This window comes from Chaetodon auriga, chromosome 6 (genome assembly GCF_051107435.1).
Source record: "Chaetodon auriga isolate fChaAug3 chromosome 6, fChaAug3.hap1, whole genome shotgun sequence".
In the NCBI taxonomy this organism is placed as follows: Eukaryota; Metazoa; Chordata; class Actinopteri; order Chaetodontiformes; family Chaetodontidae; genus Chaetodon; species Chaetodon auriga.
Window position 1 is genome coordinate 24,238,711 of NC_135079.1, and position 22,391 is coordinate 24,261,101.

The following is a 22,391-nucleotide window of genomic DNA, read 5'->3' on the forward strand; positions in this document are numbered from 1 at the left end:
TGAGACTTAGTAGAGCCTGTGTGCCAGCAGGTCTGCAGTCTGCTCATGCATGGGTGTATTTAACACTTGTGCAGGAAATATCTAAGTTCTCAAACACGAAAGATAAAACCAGTTAAAATGATTAATAACAACTACAGATGTGAAAAAGCCATTAAAAAAAGCCACGTTGGGGTGATCAGAGGTCAAAACCTGGACAAATTCATCTAAAACAGTTCACATGAACAGATACTACAGCAGGTTGGTGAGAAAATGATTAGAATTAGGATGAAATGACCCTTTATAAAGTTTGTTTCTGACCGCCTACAGACTGGGTCGCCCATGACCACATACCCTGCAGAGTTTGAACAATTAATCAATTAAAACAAACTGTAATAACAAAATCAACATAGTGTTCTCTGACCCTGCTGATGCCAAGCCATCCTGTTTCTGCTTCACGTAGGTTCTTGCACTTTAGAGCATGTTGTTATACAAATATAAATGCAATAGACTAGTTCTGCTGTTTCCCTTATTGCATTTGAATACTGTCCACGTTAGAGCAAGTCTTCAGAAATGGTCATTGAACACCCATCAACTTACATTTTCAAGTTTGTGTTATCATTTTAATTAAGTCCTCTATGGACTTCCATGCTGCTGTTACCTGTGTAAGCTGCATCTGTGTCAGCGTAGCTAACACCTCCATCATTCTAATAGACCTTTGTAACAGAAGACATTTTAGTGTCACACTAGGAAAATCGCAGGTGTAAATACATTTAATAATGGCTGAATTCCACTTAGCTGCTTTAATTTCAGGGCTCTGGTATTGTGCACACTGGCTGTCTGTCACACTGTGATGTCATACACAGCTTTGGCGACACCTGTACTTGTTGAACTCAAATCAAAACGCCTGCTGTAAAACAGTCGATTGCTGCTTGCAGAGTTCATTCTCTAAAAAAAGTGGATGCTCATAAATTTAAAATCATTGTAGCAAATCCTCTTTATTAGTCCAAAGTACAAAATTGAAATAACATTCACTCTGTTTCAGTAATAAACACAGTAGCGCAAACATACTTGACTGGAATAAACCTCACACAGATCGTCTCTGCAGGCAAACACCACACATCAGAGTCCAGCCCTCAGCTGAATCTCAGCTCATTTTCCAGTCCATAGATCTTCGCCTTTAGCGCCATCAGCTCACCCTGAACCTTCTTTGTCCTGGTGTTGGTCTGACGTACCTCATGCAGAATGGCTAAGTCCTGGTTGGGCCCAATATTCAGAGTAGCCTGTAGCAGTGGATACACGTAGAGCAGGTTAAACAGTTCAAAAGTTAATTATGATATCAGCAGTGAGGACGGCTGGAAGGGACAACTGAGAAATGATCTCAACAAGGTAATAATTCATTTATGATCGAGGTACGTCAATTTTCCGTATTCATGAAAAAAGAAGAGCTCAAAACACACTTACGTTGAAATAATGAAAATACATTCTTTTTCTCATGATAAAGAAAATAATTGAAGACACTAGTTGGTTATTCAGAAAGTATTTTCACCTTTAGGAGTTGTTTTTCTACATCTTTGAATTTCTGTCTGAGGTGCTTCAGGTCCGTCTTGAAGCCCTCCACCTCCATGGCCCTCCTCTTCTCCAGTGCCTCATAACGCTGAGTCATCAGCTGAAGACGCCTGGCCATTTTGTCTGAACGCTCCTGCACAGATGAAGAGTTAGTAAGTCAAAAATATCAGTAACAAACCTGCAGAATGCTATAAACCACATAACAATCAATCAGAGATGTGTGCGAGAGCTTCACAGACACAAGTCCAACAGTCCAACCATCGTACCTTAAACATTTCCCTGCCCACATCCCCCTGCTCTCTGATTTGGGCCAGTTCTGTCTCCAGAGTAATACACTGCTCCCTGTACATGTCTGCCAGACGGTGGGCTTGCTTCAGATCCTCCTGCACTGCCTGATGAAATACATTCATTAAAATATGGTCATTAAAAAACTGCATGCAACATCCAAAGGCGAAAAGAGCTCTGATATTCTATATTAAGGGAAAAGGTTGTTTAGATTATTTTACAAAGCTGAACAACAGGAGAGATTACTTTAGGCCTACAGTCAACTTTCAGAATGAAAAAGGAACAAGTCTGACCTTTATCTCCTCCTTGTGTGTCTGCTCAGATACGGGCTCAGGCTTGGAGAGGATCTGGACGGTGCTGCTGCTGCTGGGCTGCCACGTTCGTCCCAGCTCTGCACCGGCAGACCCAGCCCTCCTCAGACGGCCGTGGCAAGAGTCCAGGTCCCTCAGCAGCCGGTCCTTCTCCACCATCCAGCTCTTCTCATGAGCCCGTGTGTCAAACTTCATCTGTAAGAAGTCTTTAGTGCTCTCGTACAACAGGTTCTGGGTTTGCTGGAGCCTGTGGTGTCAAATGGGAGAGGAGCTGAGAGTTATATACTGAAGCCAGGCGAGGGATGTATTTATCATCAGAGTGAATTCTAAAGAGAAGAAAGACAAAAACAGATCTGTCGTTCAAATGTGACGAATGTGAAAAAGTAGTAGTGAACAATGAAAATGCAGGCCCACTTGTCAGTCAGAGCAGTGAGTCGCTCCTGATCTCTGTGCCACTGTGCCTGTGCCTCCTCCGTTTTAATCCGCCGATCCTCCAGCAGAGATTCTACCTGCTCTTTGGCCAGACGGGTTTGTTCCTCCATTTGAGCATGCAGAGCCTCCACCTGGAAACATGAGCCACAAAAAGAAACGCTCGGTCCACTCATCACCAAAATCACGGAGACAGGTACAAATATCAATACCGAGTGGTGATACAGCGAGACACATGAGAACACGTAAATCCAATTATCTGCATTCAGAAAGCGGACACCTCAACATACCTGCAGTAACAACGTCTGGTTATCATTCTTGTATTGCTCCAGGCTTTGTTCATTCACTCCGTCTGCTGATTTTGTTTTCCGGCTACTCTCTGCTTAAACAGGCATGAAATTCAAATTATTCATCATTTTGCTTAACAGCAAAGAGCTCACAGGAAAGCCTCTGTGTTTGAGTGTCATTACACAGAAAATATTATCAGATCACACACTGTCATCATTGATGAGAACAGGCTTCTTTCAACACAGTAACAGTGCTGATGTCTTTATAAATAAATAGTTTTCAAACCTTTCCTGGTCACAGTCGGTCTTAACTTTGTTGGCCTGAGGTTGAGATTTTCCTCCGATCTGCACTCAGCGTTCCTCTGTGTTACAGTGACCTGAAATATATGTCATATAAATTCAAAGCTAATTCAACCCCATTCATTTTCTTTTTTCCATTTTTTGCCAGGCCAAATTCAGTCATTTGTTTTTGTCATATGTGATTGACCAGTCAAAACATCTTCAGTGAGAAAGTCTCTAACAAACCTTGTGAGGAGGCTCTCGGTGGAAATACGTGATCTCTCCTGCATCAGGACCCACCAGGGCAAGAAGGTGCTGGATTTTCTTCCTGTCCTCCAACTCTCTGCAGTGAACAGATGGTTGGATAGTTTCATGTGCACAATTGCTAGGGAAGAATAACAGCAATATACACTAACAACAGCAACAACACTGAAGACAGATTTTAAAGGCCCTGCACATCCACACCTGTTTTTTAACCTTACTCAGTCAATCAAGAACAGTCTGTACGTGATCTTACGGTCTCATTGACGGTGCACTGACCTGATCTTTAGTCTGTCATTTTCTGCATAAAGCCGCAGAGACTGCTCTCTCTCTTGGAAAAGATAGACCTGCATGTCGCTCAGAGCATTCTGCAGCTCCACGATCTCTCCCTCACGCTGTCGGACCTCCCTCTGTAGCTTATGCTGGGAGAATATCGGGAACAGAGAGGAGATCAGTTAAAACAGGCACATACACTGGACTGGCGCACCAGACGAGCAATCTGACATACAATCACATACGAGCTGGGTCTCACCTGGTCTCCTGTGATGCTTCTGTACTTCTCCAGCATCTGCAGCAGCTCCTCGTGCTCACTGTCAAACTGGGCAATCTTCTGTCTGTAGAACTCCAGCAGCTCCCTGGAGGGACGCAGGTAAGCCAGCCGCTCATGGATGGGGGGAAGTGGGGAGTCAGGTTCTCGACCAGGGGTACGAACGTTGGTTCTGAAGGGGAAAAAAAACCTTTATAAGCAAGTATGGAAGAGGACACTTCTGCATACCAGCCCACACAGACGTCACACATGGGTAATGAACATCCAGTACTGACTGTGTTTGTCAAAGCAATGTAAAGGGAAACTCTCTAATTTTCAACCAGCTTTGTATCATGATGTGGGTAGTGTATGCAAATGAGCAATGTTAGACTTCCCTCCATTTTACTTGCACTGCTTTGTTACTCCTACAGCAACGTTACAGTGTGAAATCAGGCAATAAAATATTTCTACGAGGTCAGTTCATATATGACTGGAGTGCTGTAGTCAGAAATCAGAATTTTTTACTTTGGAAAGAGTTTGACCCTAGAGATGCTGAGCTCCTGTTTTTCACACCTCTCACACACTTTCTCGCAAGATATCAAATGTTTGTTTAATGCCAGTGTTATCATCGCAGTAATTAACCAATGTGTCATCCTAATGCAGGAGTTGTCATCCAAAAAGCACTTCATTTTGTAATCTGTTACCTCTATTTGCAAAACAGAGACCTTTGCTGTATCTATTCATCTGTTGCAATAACACTGAAAGAGACTGTTCACAAATGAGACTGGAAGTGTGCCAATGAGGATATTGTAATCTGAATCATTAAAAACAATAAGCATTATTGCACATTACTGCAGAGTCCACCCTCACACACAGAAGACTGTCTGCTTTTTTGTTTTTTAATGGTCCAATGGTTTTAATAAACCTTTTTTTTTTTTTTTAACAGTTTACAACCTGAATGACTTTGAAAACAAATCTGCATAGACACCCTTTAACTATAAGGCTTGAAGTACCTTTTAGCACGCTAAGATACAACATCACATCTGCACTGCATGAAGAGTACATGTCTGCAGCACATTTTATGAACAGCATAATGAATGATTACACAGGCAATTAAATCCACTTAAAGAGCAAGACTAAATCCATGAGGGATGAGACTTAAACAGTGGGGGGCAAGCCTGGCAAAATAAATCCAAGGACCACTCAGGGAGATTACAGTTAAAAGCAGGGACATTCAGTTACAATTCAAAGAGGCTCAGTTGGAGAAAATTTCCTCAAGCAAAGGTCTGGAACATCCAAATGTCTAACTTGCGTTATGATTCAGTGCCATCTACACTGAAGTGGGCTGGTAGCTGTATCAACATAGTACTCCAACATTAAAAAAGGTTCTTTTCTCAATTGAAGAACAATGAGGACCGCATTCAAAAGCTAAAACTGTTTTATATGTTGACACAAAATCCAGGCAACTTTAAAGGACCAGTACGTAAGATGTAAGGGGATCAATTAGCACTGCCATGTTTCTACAGTAGACCAAACAGACTCTAGAGAGCATCTTTCAGGTTTTTTGTGTTTTAAGGCCACCGTAGGTCCTCCTTCATGCTTGTTAAGCGAGGCTGAGATATTCAGTCAATTGCAATCGCCAACCTCACTGCTAGATGCCACTAAATCTCACATAGTGGTCCTTTCCTTCGCATGCTGTTGGGCAGTGAATGAATGTGTACCTATCTGCGCCACAGAAGGTTTTCTCTAATAGAGACCATAAACACATCTGTCCTCCTATGTCTTACCTGTGTGCTGATGCATCTTTTGTTGGAGATCCCATTCCAGCACAAAAACACTGAAAACAAAGGTAAAACATTGGGGGCTGTCATCAACACTGCAAAAAAAAAGTCTGTTGTTGCAAGTGCAACATTCACGTAATGTCTGCAGTCAATTCAGTAACAAAAGGCAACACAGAGCTTTACAAATCAGGTCAGGGGGTAAGCAGCTGTGCATGGAATATACATGTTAATACAGAGGTGTCCGCTCCAAGAGTCCCTGTGAGGAGTCACTATGAGCTGAATGTCAAACGTTTACAACAAAAGCTCCATTCAAGACCATCTTTCAGTACACTTTATGGTTATTATCTGTGAAGGAGTCTATTTCATCTTACTCAAATACAAACAAGTAAATAATGTGTAGTCTTAACTGGCTTGAACAGACGCTCTAACAGGTAAAGTTAGTGGCATGTAAATGTGTAATGTGTTAACTCCACCGTGTGTTTCCCTTAGCACGGTCTGGGCGCCAGGGGGAGCGGGACATACGAAAACAGTCTGCTGCTGTCGCCAGAAGTGACATTAACACTCAATTTCAACGCTTTGAATGCATATTCAGCTGAAGGATAACTCAAATCAGTGGAGCAGACAGAAATTATAACGTTACTTCGTCGGACTAACTAAATGAGCATGTCCTTCCTCGCTACGAAGCATATAACGTTTGTGTTCCAAAAGCTACGTTAACGTTAACGGTGAGACTACAGACTTAAAACAATAAAACAAGCACGCAAAATAAAAGCACATTAACGTCTATATCTGGCGTTAATGGCTGACACACATTTTACACACAGTCAGCCTCTGAAGACTCACAGCTCTCCGGTCTGCACACCAGTGTTGTTCGTTGATGCCATGCGTTTAAACCCCGGAAGTTTACGCCACACCGTCTTCTTCGTGGGAAACTGAGCGAAGCTTGATATTATTTCGCCGACTAGCGGCATATGGTGGTACTGAACTGAAAAACAAAACAACTGTCCCCACAGGATTGTGTGCATTTGGAATGACATTTGCAGACTACATAACTGGCAATTGACGACGATATGATAACATGAAATACAGCAAATTAGAGCAGAATGCAAGAGAATGTTCTTGTTGATATAAAAATTTGACATGATTGTACTTGTAAACATCATGCCACGATTATAGCAGTTGAATTGGCCTTAGCCAAGATTCAACAATAAAAACATCAGTAATATGAAGGTGAAATGTCATGAAGGAATGCGGTTAGAACAGTGCAGAAAGTTGGGTTGCACATGTGATGGTCTTCAATAACTACTAACTTATGAATAGAAAAGGAACACTAAGATTTGTAGAGTCCTGGAGGGCAGACCATGAAGCCAGGCTGCTTCTGCATGAGCTGGCTCGACAACGCTTAAAACACCAGTCAGAGTTAATGGGTATCACGACGGTGGTTATATACAGAGAGCTGTTGATTCAGCTGTATTGCATTATACAGAGAAGTGTTCGTGTTATTTAGCTCACCCTCACTGATACAAATGACACTGTTAAATATGGTTTGTAATAGATTGCGTCAACACAGCGCAGGTTTTGGGTGAATCCGTTTGCCTCACCACTAGGTACATCGTTATTCTGGAGACACAAATACGAACAGGTGATTAGATGAGCTGCAATGGTGTCATCTGTCCACCAGGTGTCAGGATTTCCCCTCTCTATAAACTCAAAGAACTGTTTCAATTCAATTCAATTCAATTCAATTCAATATTCCCTTATTAGTGCCACGAGGGGAAATTCCAGATTACAGCAGCATCAGTAGAGCAGATCGAGTAATATAAGAAGTGGATGCAAATTAAAAACAACATATACAAAAGAGTGAGAATTTTAAATAAAAATAAAAAGAAGGAAATTGTAAAAAAAAAAAAAATGTAAGAAATTGTAGATAGTATTTACAGACTGTTATGTACATGTTTTATTGCACAGACTATTGCACTGATTACTTGGAGCAGTTTGTATTGTACAGTCTGACAGCTGCAGGGAGGAATGACCTGCGATACCGCTCTTTCACACACTTTGGATGTAGCATCCTGTCACTGATGGAGCTCCTCAGTGCAGTGAGTGTGTGTTGGAGGGGGTGGGAGTCATTGTCTGTCATGGAGGACAGCTTGGCTGTCATCCTCCTCTCCTCCACCTCCTCCACCAGTTCCAGAGGGCATCCCAGGACCGAGCTGGCCTTCCTGATGAGTTTGTCCAGCCTCTTCCTGTCAGCTGTTGTGATGCTGCTCCTCCAGCAGACAACACCATAGAAAATGGTAGAGGCCACAACAGAGTCATAGAAGGTCTTTAGGAGTGCACGCACCCCAAAAGACCTCAGCCTCCTGAGCAGATAGAGTCTGCTCTGTCCTTTTTTGTAAAGTGCAGTGGTGTTATGAGTCCAGTCCAGTTTGTTGTTCAGATGAACACCCAGGTACTTATAAGATGTCACCATCTCAATGTCCCTTCCCTGGATGTTCACTGGTGATGGTGAAGAGTACGGGTGCCGAAGAAAGTCCACAACCAGCTCCTTGGTTTTATCCGCATTAATCTGGAGGTGGTTCTGCTGGCACCAGTCCACAAAATCCTGGATGAATCCTCTGTATGACCTGTTGTCCCCATCTGTGATGAGGCCGACAATGGCAGAGTCATCAGAGAACTTCTGCAGGTGGCAGGTGGGTGACAGGTGGGAAAAGTCTGCTGTATAGAGGGTGAAGAGGAACGGTGCCAGCACCGTTCCCTGGGGGGCCCCCACCCTGCAGAGGACAGTCCCTGACACACAGTCCCGTGTCCTCACTTACTGTGGGCGGTTGGAAAGGTAGTCCACTATCCAGCATGTGAGGTGTTGGTCCACCCCCGAAAGCTCCAGCTTGTGTCTCAGGATGGCTGGCCTGATGGTGTTAAAAGCACTGCTAAGGTCCAGGAAAAGGACCCGAACAGAGCTCCCAGGCGATTCCAGGTGAGATAGAGCTTGATGGAGGAGGAAGATGAGGGCATCATCCACTCCGATGCCAGGCTGATACGTGAACTGCAGCGGGTCCATGGATGAGCTCACCAGGGGGCACAGGTGGGCGAGGACCAGCAGCTCCAGGGCCTTAATGAGGTGGGATGTTAGGGCCACCGGCCTGTACCAGCTAGGGTCCTTGGGATGTGAGGTCTTTGGCACAGGTACCACGCAGGACGTCTTCCAGAGGCGTGGCACCCTTCCCAGTCTCAGGCTCAGGTTAAATAGATGTCCAATGATCTGAGGAGCCTGGGACTGAGGCCATCCGGTCCTGCAGCCTCCCTGGTCTTTAACCTCCTGAGCTGATTCCTCACCTGGAGAGGGGTGAGGGACAAGTTGGAGCAGTGGGGCTGAGTGTCTTGTGAAGTGGATGGGGGGCTGGGAGGACCAGTGGGGGGTGGCGTTGATTGCAGTGAGCTGAATACTGTTGGGGGGGGGGGGGGGGTCAGTGGGGTACTCAGGCGGGATGCTGGCAGATCAAAAGAGGCCTGTTGCAGTGCTAGTGCAGCTGGGGGAGGGGCAGATGTTTCTTCAAACCTACAGAAGTAGGTGTTCAGCTCATCTGCCCACTTTGGAACCCCAGCCGCCTGGGAGTTTGGCTCCTGGTGACCTGAGATGGTTTTCAGGCCTCTCCAGACTTCCCTGGTGTTGTTCGCCTGCAGCTGTTCCTCCATTCTCTTTCTGTATCTGTCCTTCCCCTCCCTGATATTCCCTCTTAGCTCCCTCTGAACAGTTTTCAGCTCCTCTTTGTTTCCTGACTTGAAGGCCCTCTTCTTCTCCTTTAAGAGAGCCTTAATGTCAGGATTGATCCAGGGTTTGTTGTTTGAGTGGCACCGTACGGTCCTGGTGGGTACAGTGTTCTCCACACAGAAGTTTATGTAGTCTGTGATGCTGTCTGTCAGACTGTCAATGTCCTCCTCATGAGAGTCACTGAATATATCCCACACTGTTGTATCGAAGCAGTCCTTCAGAGCCCCTTCAGCCTCATCAGACCACCTCTTCACTGTGCGGGACGCAGCTGGTTGCCTGTTAACAAGGGACTTGTATAAAGGCAGGAGATGAACCAGGTTGTGATCAGATCTTCCCAGAGGGGGGAGGGATGATGATTCGTATGCCTCCTTGGTGTTGGCATAGAATAAGTCCAGTGTTTTATTATCTCATGGTGGCACATGTGACATACTGGATGAATTTGGGCAGAGTGGAGGACAGAGAGGCATGATTAAAATCCCCAGAGATCAATAAGAGGGCCTGTGGTTTCTGAGTCTGCAGCCCGCTGATCACGGAGTTGATGACGTCACAGGCTGCATCAGCGTTTGCAGAGGGAGGAATATACACAGCCACCACTATGACATGCAAGAACACCCACGGCAGATAGTATGGCCTCAAACTAACAGCCAACAGCTCAAATTCCGGGCAGCAGTGCTGCTCTTTAATAGCGATGTGCCTGGAGTTACACCATCTATCATTCACAAACACTGCCAGCCCTCCTCCTTTCCTCTTACCGCTCCTCTCTGTCTGGTCTGCCCATATGAGTGAGAATCCCTCCAGCGCTACAGTCGTGTCTGTGTGCTGCGTTCCCAGCCATGTCTCAGTAAACAATGGCATACTGCACTGCCAGAATTCCTGATAATGCCAGGTCAACGCCGCTAGCTCGTCCATCTTGTTGGGGAGAGATCTTATGTTCCCCATGATGACAGACGGGAGAGTTGGTCTATAAGCTCTGCTCCTGTCACGGCGTTTGATCCCAGCGCGGCACCCCCGTATCCTCCTCCTTAACTCGCGGGGGACATCAGGTCGCTCCTCCGGCCACACAGCTGTGTTACGCAGGGCCAGCAGCTGATCCCTATGGTAAACAACGGAGAATGAGCTGCTGTGACCTCTGTGGAGAGCAAACACACCTGGACAATCTGCCTCACGCAGGTATACAACCATAATATGTCTGAATGTCTCTGCTGAGGGTCACAGAGGTCAGAGGTCAGGAGTGTGTTTTCATGTGAAGGTCATGTGACCACAGCACCAAAAGCTAAACCAGTGATTAAAGCGTTCATGCAGCGTTGAATGAGTCCTAACTTGATTAAAACTGAGCTCTGACTGTGAATGAAAGATGAGCTGATCTTTAAGGTGAAGTCACATCTACCTGTGAACTGTAGGTTTTAGATTCAAATGTGTTTTGGGCCTTCATCTGTATCTGTATGTGTATCAATACAGGTATTGATCTAGTCCTGATGACCTCATCTATACTCAGTAGCTTACCTGTCCCTGCCTATAGGCCTGATGGTGGAACAGGTGACCTGGCTGCATGATGTTGTCTGGGAACAGTGGTGGTCCATAGTTCATGGTGGGAGCTTCTATGAAGGGATTTTGCTGCTCAACCACTTGAGGAACTGCTCCTGGGGGGGACACACCCACCATATCCTTGACCCTGACCCTCTGCTGGTTCAGGGGAGATGTTGAGTTCCAGCCCAACAGGAACAGGAGGAGGAGAGGTGTGGATGGAGCAGGTGGAGGGTTGGCCAACAGGTCATAGATGGCCGCCTCGAGAGTGGAAACCACCTCTCTCCACTCCATCTCCTCCACAGCACGGTCGACCTCTGCTCTGAAGTCCATTTCAGGAGCAGAGACGATTGTCCCGCTGTTAGCTGTCTTGGTTACTGGACTCCTGTCACACACATTGATAGAAAGCTGCTTTTTAGACACTTGACACTTATGGGGAGTAACATCATATAGTATAGAGTATTTTATACTCATTTAGTTCAAAACATTTATGCAGCAGATACAGTTACTTTTGCGGATTTTACATGAATTTAACTCCTCAGCAACTTATAAAGTTGTTCAATTTAGCCTCAAGTGGACCAACTCCAACATTAAAATGCTGCTTACATGTTCATGGCAAAGGGTGCTAGTGGGCACAGTGGCACAGGGGAGAGCTGGCCTAGGTACTGGTAGAACACCTCGCTATGACAAGGCACAGGGGAAAGAGAGGAGGCTGCTGATCCTTGAGGAGGTGCGAGCAGGAGCAGAGGAGAAGCGGACCAGCCAGATGGTGGGAATGCGGCAGCAGGGAGCCTGTACAAGATGGGAGCAAGCTGTGGAGTGCAAGGTCACATGGACCAAGCTGTGGAAGGCTGAACCCCACAGGATAAAATTCTTGATCCAGGCGGTCTACGACATTGTTGCCGAGCCGATCTAACCTCTTTACCTGGGGGAAGGTGGAGACACCAGCTTGCCCCCTCTGCCAGAAGAGAGGAACCTTGGAGCACATCCTCAGCTGCTGTCTGAAAGCCCTGGGCGAAGGGCGCTACCGCTGGCGACACGACCAGGTCCTGAAGGCCATAGCGGACGCTGTCTGTGGTGGGATTAGCCACAGCGAGAGCCTTCGCCCAGTAAAGAAAACCATCACTTTGGTCAGAGCTGGGGAGAAGCCTGCAGCGGTTACCCAAAACACCTGCTGAGAGCTGAAAGTTAATCTGGGGAAGCAGCTGAAGCTCCCAGAAGGGGTCGCCAAGACAGCACTAAGGCCAGACACCGTCCTGACTTCAGCAGCATCCAAGAGGGTTATTCTCTTGGAGCTCACGGTGCCTTGGGAGGATAGAATGGAGGAGGCCCACGAAAGAAAGAGGGCAAAGTATGATGAGCTGGTGGAGGAATGCCGGGGCAACAATTGGCGGGTGAGATGCCAACCCATTGAAGTGGGATGCCGAGGATTTGTGGGCCAATCCCTCTGCAGGGCCTACGAGATGCTGGGCATCACAGGGGCTACTCAGCGAAGGGCCATCAAATTGGCCACAGACGAAGCAGAAGTGGCGTCGAGGTGGCTGTGGATCAAGAGGGGAGAGGTGTGGCAGGTAGGGTAGCGCTACCTGGACACAAGGTGGGGCCAGATCAACCCCGACTGGGTCACCTGGGGGAGGGGGTCTGATTGTTGAAAGACCCGAAACCCCCCGTGATCCCAGGTTACATCACTGATGATGTGTCCAGGGGCACCACAAGGTGTATCTAAGAACTTCATGCATCAATAATAATACTCCAAAATTATAATTATGTCATAATGTGAGTTCTTGAAAGGAGACAGTCTGCATGATGAGAAGTTTTACATTTAACACTACTTTAACATTTCTCTACTTTTAGCTCAGTAAGATTTGAAGACAGCTGGAACATTTACTTAAACTATAATGAAGTATTTTCACATTACGGTATTAGCAATTTTACTTCAGCAGATCTGAATATCAGTGATGTTCTTACAGTCAGTACAGTTTTGAGGTGCTGCTCCATTTTCTCCTACTTTATATTTTTATTCCACCACATTTCAGAGGCATACATTCTACTTTCTATACTACGTTTATGCAACAGCTGTAGTTACAAGTTACTTGGCAGATAAAGATTTAACATGGAAAAGTAATGATTAATTTCTTAAGATATTAGCATTGTTAGAGATTTAACTGGATCTGTTCCTGCATGTGAAAGTATGACAGTCAGTGCTGTTGAAGTACTTACTGAAAAGGTTTGATGCTCAAGGATCGCTCAGTTTGGTTCTCTGAACTTGTCTCGAGACGATGATTTCTGTGTTGTCGATGTGAACACTGTGAAATCTTCTGGTGAAATGAAGCGGCTCTCTCTATATATACACTTGCTTTAGAATGGACATTATGATGTCATGTGTTCTGATTCTGATTCTGATTCCAATTCTCTGAGTCCATTCTAAAGCATCAGCTGACAGCCAGAGTTCATTTGTAAATATGGTGACCATTATCAATGTCCCCATGTCCTTCTCTCCCCAATGGGAAACTCTTGATTTCAGTCCATGTGCACTTCAAAAGTTGTCCACTCTGAGCAGCAGGGGCAAATGTTCACACTAAACCTTCATTATATTCAACACTTCATACCTGAGCTGCAGCTCAATGTGCTGAACATAACATTTCATTAAAAAAAACTAAATGTTTAAAACACTGAAACAGATTAACAATTTCAAACACAATAAAACAGAGCAGAAGATAAAACATTTCAGTGAGATTTAATGGGACACTGACCACACCATTTAATTATGAGCCTCGAGCCTGTTGAGATGTTCATTAACGCCATTTTCAACAAGCTGCATTTATTTGCCTCCATAAAAATGAAACATTTGTTTTTATAACACATCTGTGAACACAAGCATGTGTAACACCTGATGAATCCACTATTTCACATATGACAGAGGCATTAAACAGTTTAAAGATGAAGAAATACATTTCAAAAGTAAACCTGAGTCATATAATCTGCAGTACGAAGAAGCAGGTCCTCTGTGTGGAGGCACAACTCTCTCAGGCCATGAATTATGTGGTGTGCTACAAAGCAGAATTGGTTTGCTTTAAAACACAGGAAAAATGCCTAGAGACACCCTCTGGTCACAGACTGCAGAGTCAAGAGACCAAATTTTATTATGTTTAGAGCTGGTTTTTGCTATTTGTCATTATGAGGAGCAGCAGTGGAAGAGGTCACAATATTTATTGAAACATCCCTGAAAAAACTAAAACATCATTCTGATTGAATAACTTAAACAAAGATATAATGGAGTGCTATTAAATGCATCATGGACATGAGTTTGTGATCAGAAGGCTTTGTAGTTCATGGTTATATTTGGTTTCAGATAAACAAAACACTTTGCATATTAATAGAAACTTTCCAAACTTTTCTTCTGATGTGAAGTCACATCTTTCTGCTTTCTGTGACTAAACTGCATGAACAAGATTTTTGACTTTGGCTTTTGAATGAATGAGCAGGCAGGCAGTGTAAATATTTCACCCATGCCAAGCCTGCATCATCAACTAGTCAACAATTCTTTTCTATCACTATCAATCATCTCAAACTCTGTGTGTATATTTATTTGTTTTTTAACTCGATGTGCAAGTTTTTACTTGTGTGTTTAACTGTACCTCAAAAAATTATGTGGAGAAATGCACAAGGACACCAACAAACAAAATTTGGTATTTCCGGTGAAATTTAAAAAATTAAAGCATCTTTGAACACACACACAGTGCAAGCCAAGCAGCCATGCATATGTGTAACTGTGCTTGTGTTACAACCAGGGCGAGGTCGGCCTTGGTGACAGTGCAGTCCTTGCAGCAGGGGTACACTCGGACACCTCTCACACAGCCCTGCAGAGACAGCTGTCTTCATATTTCACTGTGTAACTCTCATTTTGACTGAATCAGGCAGTGGTGCACTAAGTACTTCAATCAAAGTATAAATACGACAATGTAAAATGACCCTACTGAAAATAAAACTATCATCAGCAAAATGAACTTGCAGAAACAAGAGTAAAATGTTGTTGTTATGAAAAATGTCCCCTTTCATACTGTGACATTATGGCTTTGCTATTATTGATGCCTTCATGTGTCGGCACCATTTCATGTTGTGGCAGGTCCGAAAGTCTTTGTATACTGTTGGTTGGTTTAATCTGTAACAATATGTCCTAGTTTTCAATCACATGTTCTGATTGTAAAATGTCCATATTATGCACAGTATCAAGTTTTAAACAAATGTAGCTGTAAGTGGAGTGAAAACTATAATATTCCTCCCTGAAATGTACGGTACAAGCAGAAAGAAGCATACAATGGAGGTAAAGTAAAAGTACCTAAAGTTGTACTTAAATATACTTGAGTAAATGTGCTGAGTTTCCAGCACTGGAATCAGGCAGAGAGACAGACTTAGACTTAGACTGTTTCTTTATTGATCCCAATTTGGGAAATTATTCTGTTGCAGTAGCATTAACATACAGACAAACACAAAATAGATTGAACTGTTCAAAAATGTAACAAAATATATAAACAAGAACAGCAGTTTGTGAAAAATCTAACTAACTCAATATATAGTTCGATAATATGTATTATAATGTATAATACATACTATATAATATTATAATGATATAATAAAACATACATTATATAAACAAGTAGAGAGTGATATGATAACTAGTCATTTGCTGGCGTCATAATACTGCGACTCTCTGGTTAAATATCACCAATAAGTAGCCAAGACTAAGTATTTCTGATATACCAAGAGAAAGCTTACATTTACAAAAAGAAAGATGTACACAAATCGACAAGTGGCGCAATACACTAACTCCTTCTGCTTCTTTGTGTGGCAGATGACGGACACCAACACATGTGAAAACCGTATAGCGCCATCTACTGTACTAGGATGCGACACTTCACTCACGTTCACGTTCATTGAGGTTTATTTCCTAGTAAATCATATCAAAAACTAATGCAGTCTAACACAGCAGTTCTGCATTAAATCCTCCTGTCTTAAAGGTTATAATGTTCGGTCTTTGTTGAAACTGTTTCAGAGCGCTGTTGATTCAGCTGTATTACATTTTACAGAGAAGCGTTTGTTATTTAGCTCCCCATCACTGACATAAATGGTAACACTAAATATGGTTTGTAACAGATTACATGTCAGTCAGCAGTGTCAACACCTCCTGTATTCTGTATTTGTTGCTCAGAGTCATCAAACGGGCGTTTTGTGAGTCGTTTGCGTGCTCCAGCTGTGTGTCACGCCTGTCATACGCCACGTGAAGACTTCCGCAAAGGATCCAGGATCCTGTGCACGCGCTCTCACCGCTCCACCAGTTAACCTCCCCTCTCCTCACTCCTCTGTTCCGCTCTCAAGCACTGAAATTCGGTGTTGGTTAAATGTCCATTAACGCGCCATTTTTTTTTGTGTGTGCAACCGTCAGGCATTGCGGTCCTGGTCATGTGGGCTCACGAAGAGTCACAGGTCGAAGCAGAGCGGAGTTGTCATCACTGTAACATTGTAACGATAGACCCAACAAACAATTGATGAGGATTACGTAAAGCAGGTACGTCTGTCAGTAAGATCTGTGTGGTCATGAAAGCGGGTGTTTCCTCGTGCCCAGCTGGTCATGTTTGGATGAAATGGGCTGTAGATGACGCTTAACGTTAGCCTCTGACTTCTGATGCTTTCTGATGCAATCAGCTGCACGCTGGTGTCTGCAGATAAGATGACTGTGTAACTGTGTATTCAGTGTATGGACCATATTTAGTCCTCTGTCTTCAGTTTTAATGTGTATGTCAGTGTCTGATGTGATTTTTGTAAACTGGTTTGTGAAGCAAACACAAATATATTCCAGCTATTAACTCCCTGTATTTCCTGACGTCTTATTCAGTTTCGTGTCATGTCTCCTAAAACTCTGTTGGGTCCACAGTATGTGTCATCGACTTGATGATGTCATGAAGCTGTGCTGTGAGTTATCTGCCAATACACAAATCCAGACCACAGTGAAAGGCTCAGGCAAGGGGGCAGCGGCGGCTGGAGGACTGGCCTTCGCCGGAGGGCTGGTCGGGGGTCCTCTTGGAATAGCAGTTGGTAAGTAGAAAAATCAAACACCTGGACTCTTTTGTATGGTACGGAAGCCAAAAATGGCTGTGATAATGCCTCATAAGAAAAAACACTGCTTCCAGAACACTATCTGTGTGTGCTGGCATGACACGCCTGATCTGTGATGACCATTGTTTTCTGTCTTTAACTGGTCGATTGTCTCATTATCTCAACATAAAGCTTGTTTCGAGATAAAAATAATTAACTTGTGTTCTCCAGATTAACAACATTTAGAAAGACTGACTTGGCCGATCTCAGCTTCCGTGCTTTAATCACTACTGGCGTACTGAACTTCACCTCATGCGTGTGTAATGTACAGTATTTACAGAAGCAAGTGCTTTACTGCAAACAGTTGTGGTTCTATCGGACCAGTGTTACTAAATTTCACACGTTTGAACCCCTCCTCCCCTGCAGGCGGTGCTGTCGGAGGCCTTCTGGGCTGCTGGCTGACCAGTGGACAGTTCAAACCCCTGCCACAGATCATAATGGAGCTCAGTCCTCAGCAGCAGCAGAAGCTTTACGATGACCTTATGGCCATCCTGGGAGACATTCAGTGGACAGATTTGGCTCAGCTAACCGCTCTAGTGATGGGCAACGCCAGCCTGAAGCAGCAGCTAACAGGCGCCCTCCTCGGGTATATCACCAAGGAGCTCCAGGCAGAGGTGCACTATGTGGATTAGCTTCTGTGGAAAAGCTGGGATGACCTGACTTGGGGGCCCACATCAGCTCAGGAGTCTTTGACAAGAATGTGAACTGTGAAGCTGGAGAAATGTGAAATCACATATTGTAAAATGGCTCAGACACCGTCACACTCCTGGTAACAGAACCACTGGTTAATAAGAGCTGAGCACATGACTGTGAATTACAACAGCTGTATAACAGACTTAATTTATTATTGGAAGAGCACTGGAAAGAATTATTTATTCATTAAGCCTTGACTGGCACTGATAATCATGTTTTACTTAAGTTACTCTGAATTAAGCTCTGACTGAGTGCTTCAGCTGCAATGAAGTACTTTTAGCAGTTTTTGATGCATTGAGTGAGTGCCAACTGTACAGTAGGAAATATTTTGATTTGATGTAACTTCACCAAGTTTAACAGTAGGAATTTACCAGCATCTGTGCACAGTGTGTTGTTTTGCCCTCACTGAGTCAATTGAATCTCTATTGCTTTAAATTATTTCATCAATTAAAAAGACATGTATCTGAGGTTGTCAGTGGCTTTTCTAGATCATCCCATCCAGATCATTGTGCTCCTCAGGGTTCCCATGCCTCACGTGGTTCATTGGTATGTGCTGAGGACTCAGAAATCTAACAAATTTATGTAAGCATGAACAGGCTCCTTTGAAAAAGCTACTGTCCCCTCCAGCCAATTTTAAAAAACACCTTCCATGCATTTATTCTGTTAGCATGTATTACTCACATGCTAGCTTGTTTTGATTCTGTTACAGTTTTTAAGGCTCTGACCCCTCTGCATCTTTATTAGCCTCTTGTGGCCCATAATGTAGCTCTATAACCTCTAGGATAGTGCCTGTAGTTGCCCCAGCTTTGCTGTCACCGTCAATAGCGCTAGAGGTCCTCCGTACAGAGCAGAACTCAGGCGAGTGACTTCTTCTTTTTCTCACCTTTTGCAGTTTTGGATTCATCCTACATTTTTGGCTCTGCCTTTCATATAGTTTTCTTTTTAGCATCTTCTGCCCTCAGCTTTTGGCTGGCATTAGTTTTGTTTTGCTTCATTTTCATGTTCAGCACTGTGTAACTGACACCTTTTGTGTCATGTTATTTGCAAAATACTAAATACTAAAAGTAGTGCGGAATGAGAGAAACCCATTGAGATACAGTGCTTTGCAATGAATCTCAGACATCAAGCTCAAAACTCAAGAGTTTATGCTTTGCAGAACCACCTTTGCTGCAATTACAGCAGAAGTCTTTTGGGTTCTGTCTCTACCAGCTTTGTACATATAGACTGCAATTTTGGCACATTCTTCTCAGCATAACAGATCAAACTCAGTCACACTGGAAGGAGAACACCTGAACAGCACTTTTCAATCAGACTGAGGTCTGGGCTTTGACTGGACCATTCTAAGACACTGACATCCTTTGCCGTCAGCCATTCCTGTATACCTCTGGCTGTAAGCTCTGTCCTGCTGGAAGGTAAACCTCCACTCCAGTCTCAAGTCTCTTGCAGACTTGGAACAGGTTTTCTTAAACATTTTCATTAAATTCTTGTACTTGGCTCCATCCGTCTCACCCTCAGACCTGACCAGTTTCCCATTACCTGCTGATGAAAAGCATCCTGACAGCTTCATGCTGCCACCACGTTTCACCTTAGGGATGGTGTGCTCAGGGTGATGTGCAGTGTAGCATCGCATTTTACAACAGAGCCACAAAGTCCAATTTTGCTCTCATCTGATCAGACTACCTTCTGCAAAGTGTCTCATGATATTTGTGGCAAACTCCATACAGGATTTCTTCACGGCTTTCTTCTCGCCACTCTTCCAGAAGGCTCAGATTTGTGGAGTGCATGATTGGCAGTTGTTCTGTGGACAGATTCTTCAACCTGAGCTGTGGATCTTTCCAGCTCCTCTAGAGCAGTGTTATTATGTGTGTCTTTCTTCAATTCCTGCAAGAATATCAGCTTTGTGTTCAACGGGCCCAGGTTTCACACTGAGTGAGTAAATTGAGACTAAATTTTCATTGTATTTCAATACACTTTTTGTGACATTTGTGTTTGGTGGTGTGCCTTCTGATTTTCTAATGTGAAGTATGTGCAGTGGCTCAAAAAGGTTGGGAGACGCTGCTCTAGAGTTACCATTGGCCTCTTGGTTGCTTCTCTGATTAACACTCTCCTTGTCCGTCAGTTTAGGTCGACAGCCTTCTCCTGGTAGATCTGCTGTTGTGCCACAGTCGTTCCATTTTCTAATGATGGATTTAATGGTGCTCTGTGAGATAATCAAAGTTTGGGATATTGTTTTATAACCTAATTCTGCTTTGAACTTCTCCACAACTTTAACTCCAAACTGTTTGATGAGCTCCTTGGTCTTTGTGATGCTATTTGTTTGGTAATGTTCTTGAAGAAAGTCTGAAGCCTTTACAGAAAAGGTGAATTTGTAGTAAGACTAAATTGCACACAGGTGGACTAATTATGTGACTAAAATAAAAATAAAATCCATGTTAATTTGTTTGTAACATGACAAAATGTAGAGAGGTCCAAGAGGAGAATACTTCTATACATCAGTGTAACTCAGTCATGGAGTGGAGATATTTATTTATCAGTAAATAAATGCATTTTTTGCCACTTCAAACTCTAAAGCCACCTAAAAATACATATTACATAGAAGAACAGAGACAGAGCTCCAGGGTTTATCCCACCACGACCGTTTCATCATCGGGGAACTCATAGTAGGGAACCTCCAGGTTCAGAGGAGCAGGTCCCTTTCTTATTCTTCCTGAGGCGTCGTAGTGGGAGCCATGGCAAGGACAGTAGTAGCCTCCGAAGTCTCCGGCGTTAGCGATGGGCACACAACCCAGATGGGTGCACACACCAAGGACGATGACCCAGCTGGGGTTAATCACTCTGTCCTTGTCATGTTGGGGGTCACGCAGCTCGCCGATATTCACGGACGCCTCTGTGGCGATTTCTTTCTCTGTGCGGTGACGGACAAACAGGGGCTTTCCTCTCCACTTGAAGGTCATGTTTTTGCCTTCAGGGATGTCAGAAAGCTTAATCTCAATCTTGGATAAAGCCAGGACATCTGCTGATGCACTCATTGAGGAGACAAACTGGCTGACCACTGTCTTTGCTGCATAGACACCAACCACAGTGGTGGCTCCAGTGACAAGGTAAGAGAACAACCTTCTCTCCTCACTGCTGCCCTGGGAGGACTTGTTCGGGTCGACGACCTCCGGCCGACGGTAGTCTGTGAAGTCAGGAATCTTAATATCTGTGTGGGCAAGGCGGATTCCTCCAGGAGCTGGAAATGAGACATATGATGCAGATTTTAAAGCCAAAAGCAGCTGATGAGCAAAGTGATTGTAAATTACAGAGTATCCCAGAAAAACATTTCAAAGAATGCTGTTCTGTTCATGCTTCCTAATCCGCATTTACAACATTCAGTCTCTGCTTCAAAATGCTGGAATCCATTTGTGGATTTTCAACATACAAACTGGACACACTGCATCCTCCTACTCAAGGCTTAATTAATAGTAGATCAGACCAGTCGGGTGATAATAACAAACCTGAAACAATCCATCTTTTTTGCACTATTTTCTTCTGCTGTATAATATGCACTAACACTTTACTTTGATATTTACCACAAACATATTTATAAGGTCAAACATAGGCCAGTCAGAGCTGAATAACTATGGACCAATTTCCACATGCTCATGTCTGAAGTGTTAGAGAAACTCACCACTCCATTTTAAAATCTTATCAATCAGGGTTTAGTCTTGACTGCATTCCATAATCAGCAGGACTGTGTCACCCTTTGCATTAACTTATCTATGGCTTCAGATACTGCTGATCATCAAATAATTTTGTAACTCCTGGAATCTATTGGACTTAATGAAATATTGTGTAATTCGTTTCTAAATGATCTCAGTGGTAGAACACAGGCTGGTATGACTGATGGCTTTCAGTCCATTTTGTTGGCAGAATCCTTGAGTACCTCTCATGTCTTCTGAACTATAAATGAAGTTCGCACTGCACTGGGTCCAGGGCTATGTCCTTGGACTGTTTGTTTTAACCCCTGTTGATTTCCTGTCATCTATTGTTTATTTGGCAGGCACAATGCACAGTACATGCACTATATTTCAGAATTTCTCGATTTCCGGGACAACGATATCCTACTAGCCACACCAAGTTGCTAGCAGTTGTGCTACTTTACAGACAAGAACACTAAAAAACCACACACCAAATTTACACGTTATCTAACAAGGAAATGTTAAATAATCAGAAAGATGTCAATACGTTATGTTTTATGTTACATCATGCAGCTCAACCGCTTAGTTACCGACGCCCGCCAACTTGACTAGCCAACGTCAGTCCTCGGCCTTACCAGCAGCGGACAACAGCCCCTTCGCTTCAAGGAACACCAGGTTTTTAACTGTGTGTTTTGTCGCCTGTAGGTACGGGGAAAGAACCCCGGTTCGAGTGGCTATGGACATCATCTTTGCCCAAAGTAATACACCTCCACCCGCGGCTGCGGACACGACCTTCGGCACCGTAACAAAGCTGACGTACGACCCTGTAAGCGGCTTCACCAGAAACCGGCTCCTCCGCTACAAC

At 44.0% G+C, this 22,391-nt stretch overlaps 3 protein-coding genes across 5 annotated transcripts; 1 reads left to right on the forward strand and 2 right to left on the reverse strand.

Annotated features, from left to right (window-relative positions):
- Positions 1–944: 944 nt before the first annotated feature.
- On the reverse strand, positions 945–6,623 carry ccdc77 (coiled-coil domain containing 77). 3 transcript variants are annotated; one of them, XM_076733264.1, is made up of 12 exons: positions 6,548–6,623; positions 5,711–5,760; positions 3,930–4,116; positions 3,677–3,819; positions 3,383–3,479; positions 3,144–3,234; positions 2,861–2,949; positions 2,556–2,704; positions 2,124–2,388; positions 1,812–1,937; positions 1,526–1,678; positions 945–1,259 (listed from the first exon to the last, which is right to left on the reverse strand). In XM_076733264.1, the coding sequence occupies exons 2-12, from the start codon at positions 5,743–5,745 to the stop codon at positions 1,113–1,115; spliced, it is 1,482 nt and encodes a 493-aa protein (XP_076589379.1). In that variant the 5' UTR covers positions 5,746–5,760; positions 6,548–6,623; the 3' UTR covers positions 945–1,112. The 3 variants fall into 3 exon arrangements, with proteins under 3 accessions (XP_076589379.1, XP_076589376.1, XP_076589377.1); XM_076733261.1 differs by having other exon boundaries at positions 2,861–2,952; XM_076733262.1 differs by having other exon boundaries at positions 2,861–2,952; positions 6,516–6,581.
- A 9,667-nt stretch (positions 6,624–16,290) lies between these two features.
- Positions 16,291–18,313, forward strand: LOC143322445 (protein C19orf12 homolog). The gene is made up of 3 exons (XM_076733643.1): positions 16,291–16,566; positions 16,933–17,093; positions 17,520–18,313. Exons 2-3 carry the CDS (start codon positions 16,934–16,936, stop codon positions 17,783–17,785), a joined length of 426 nt encoding a protein of 141 aa, XP_076589758.1. The 5' UTR covers positions 16,291–16,566; position 16,933; the 3' UTR covers positions 17,786–18,313.
- Positions 18,314–18,974: 661 nt separating this feature from the next.
- On the reverse strand, positions 18,975–22,369 carry LOC143322444 (cytochrome b-c1 complex subunit Rieske, mitochondrial-like). The gene is made up of 2 exons (XM_076733642.1): positions 22,162–22,369; positions 18,975–21,078 (listed from the first exon to the last, which is right to left on the reverse strand). The coding sequence occupies exons 1-2, from the start codon at positions 22,271–22,273 to the stop codon at positions 20,468–20,470; spliced, it is 723 nt and encodes a 240-aa protein (XP_076589757.1). The 5' UTR covers positions 22,274–22,369; the 3' UTR covers positions 18,975–20,467.
- Between the last annotated feature and the right edge of the window lie 22 nt (positions 22,370–22,391).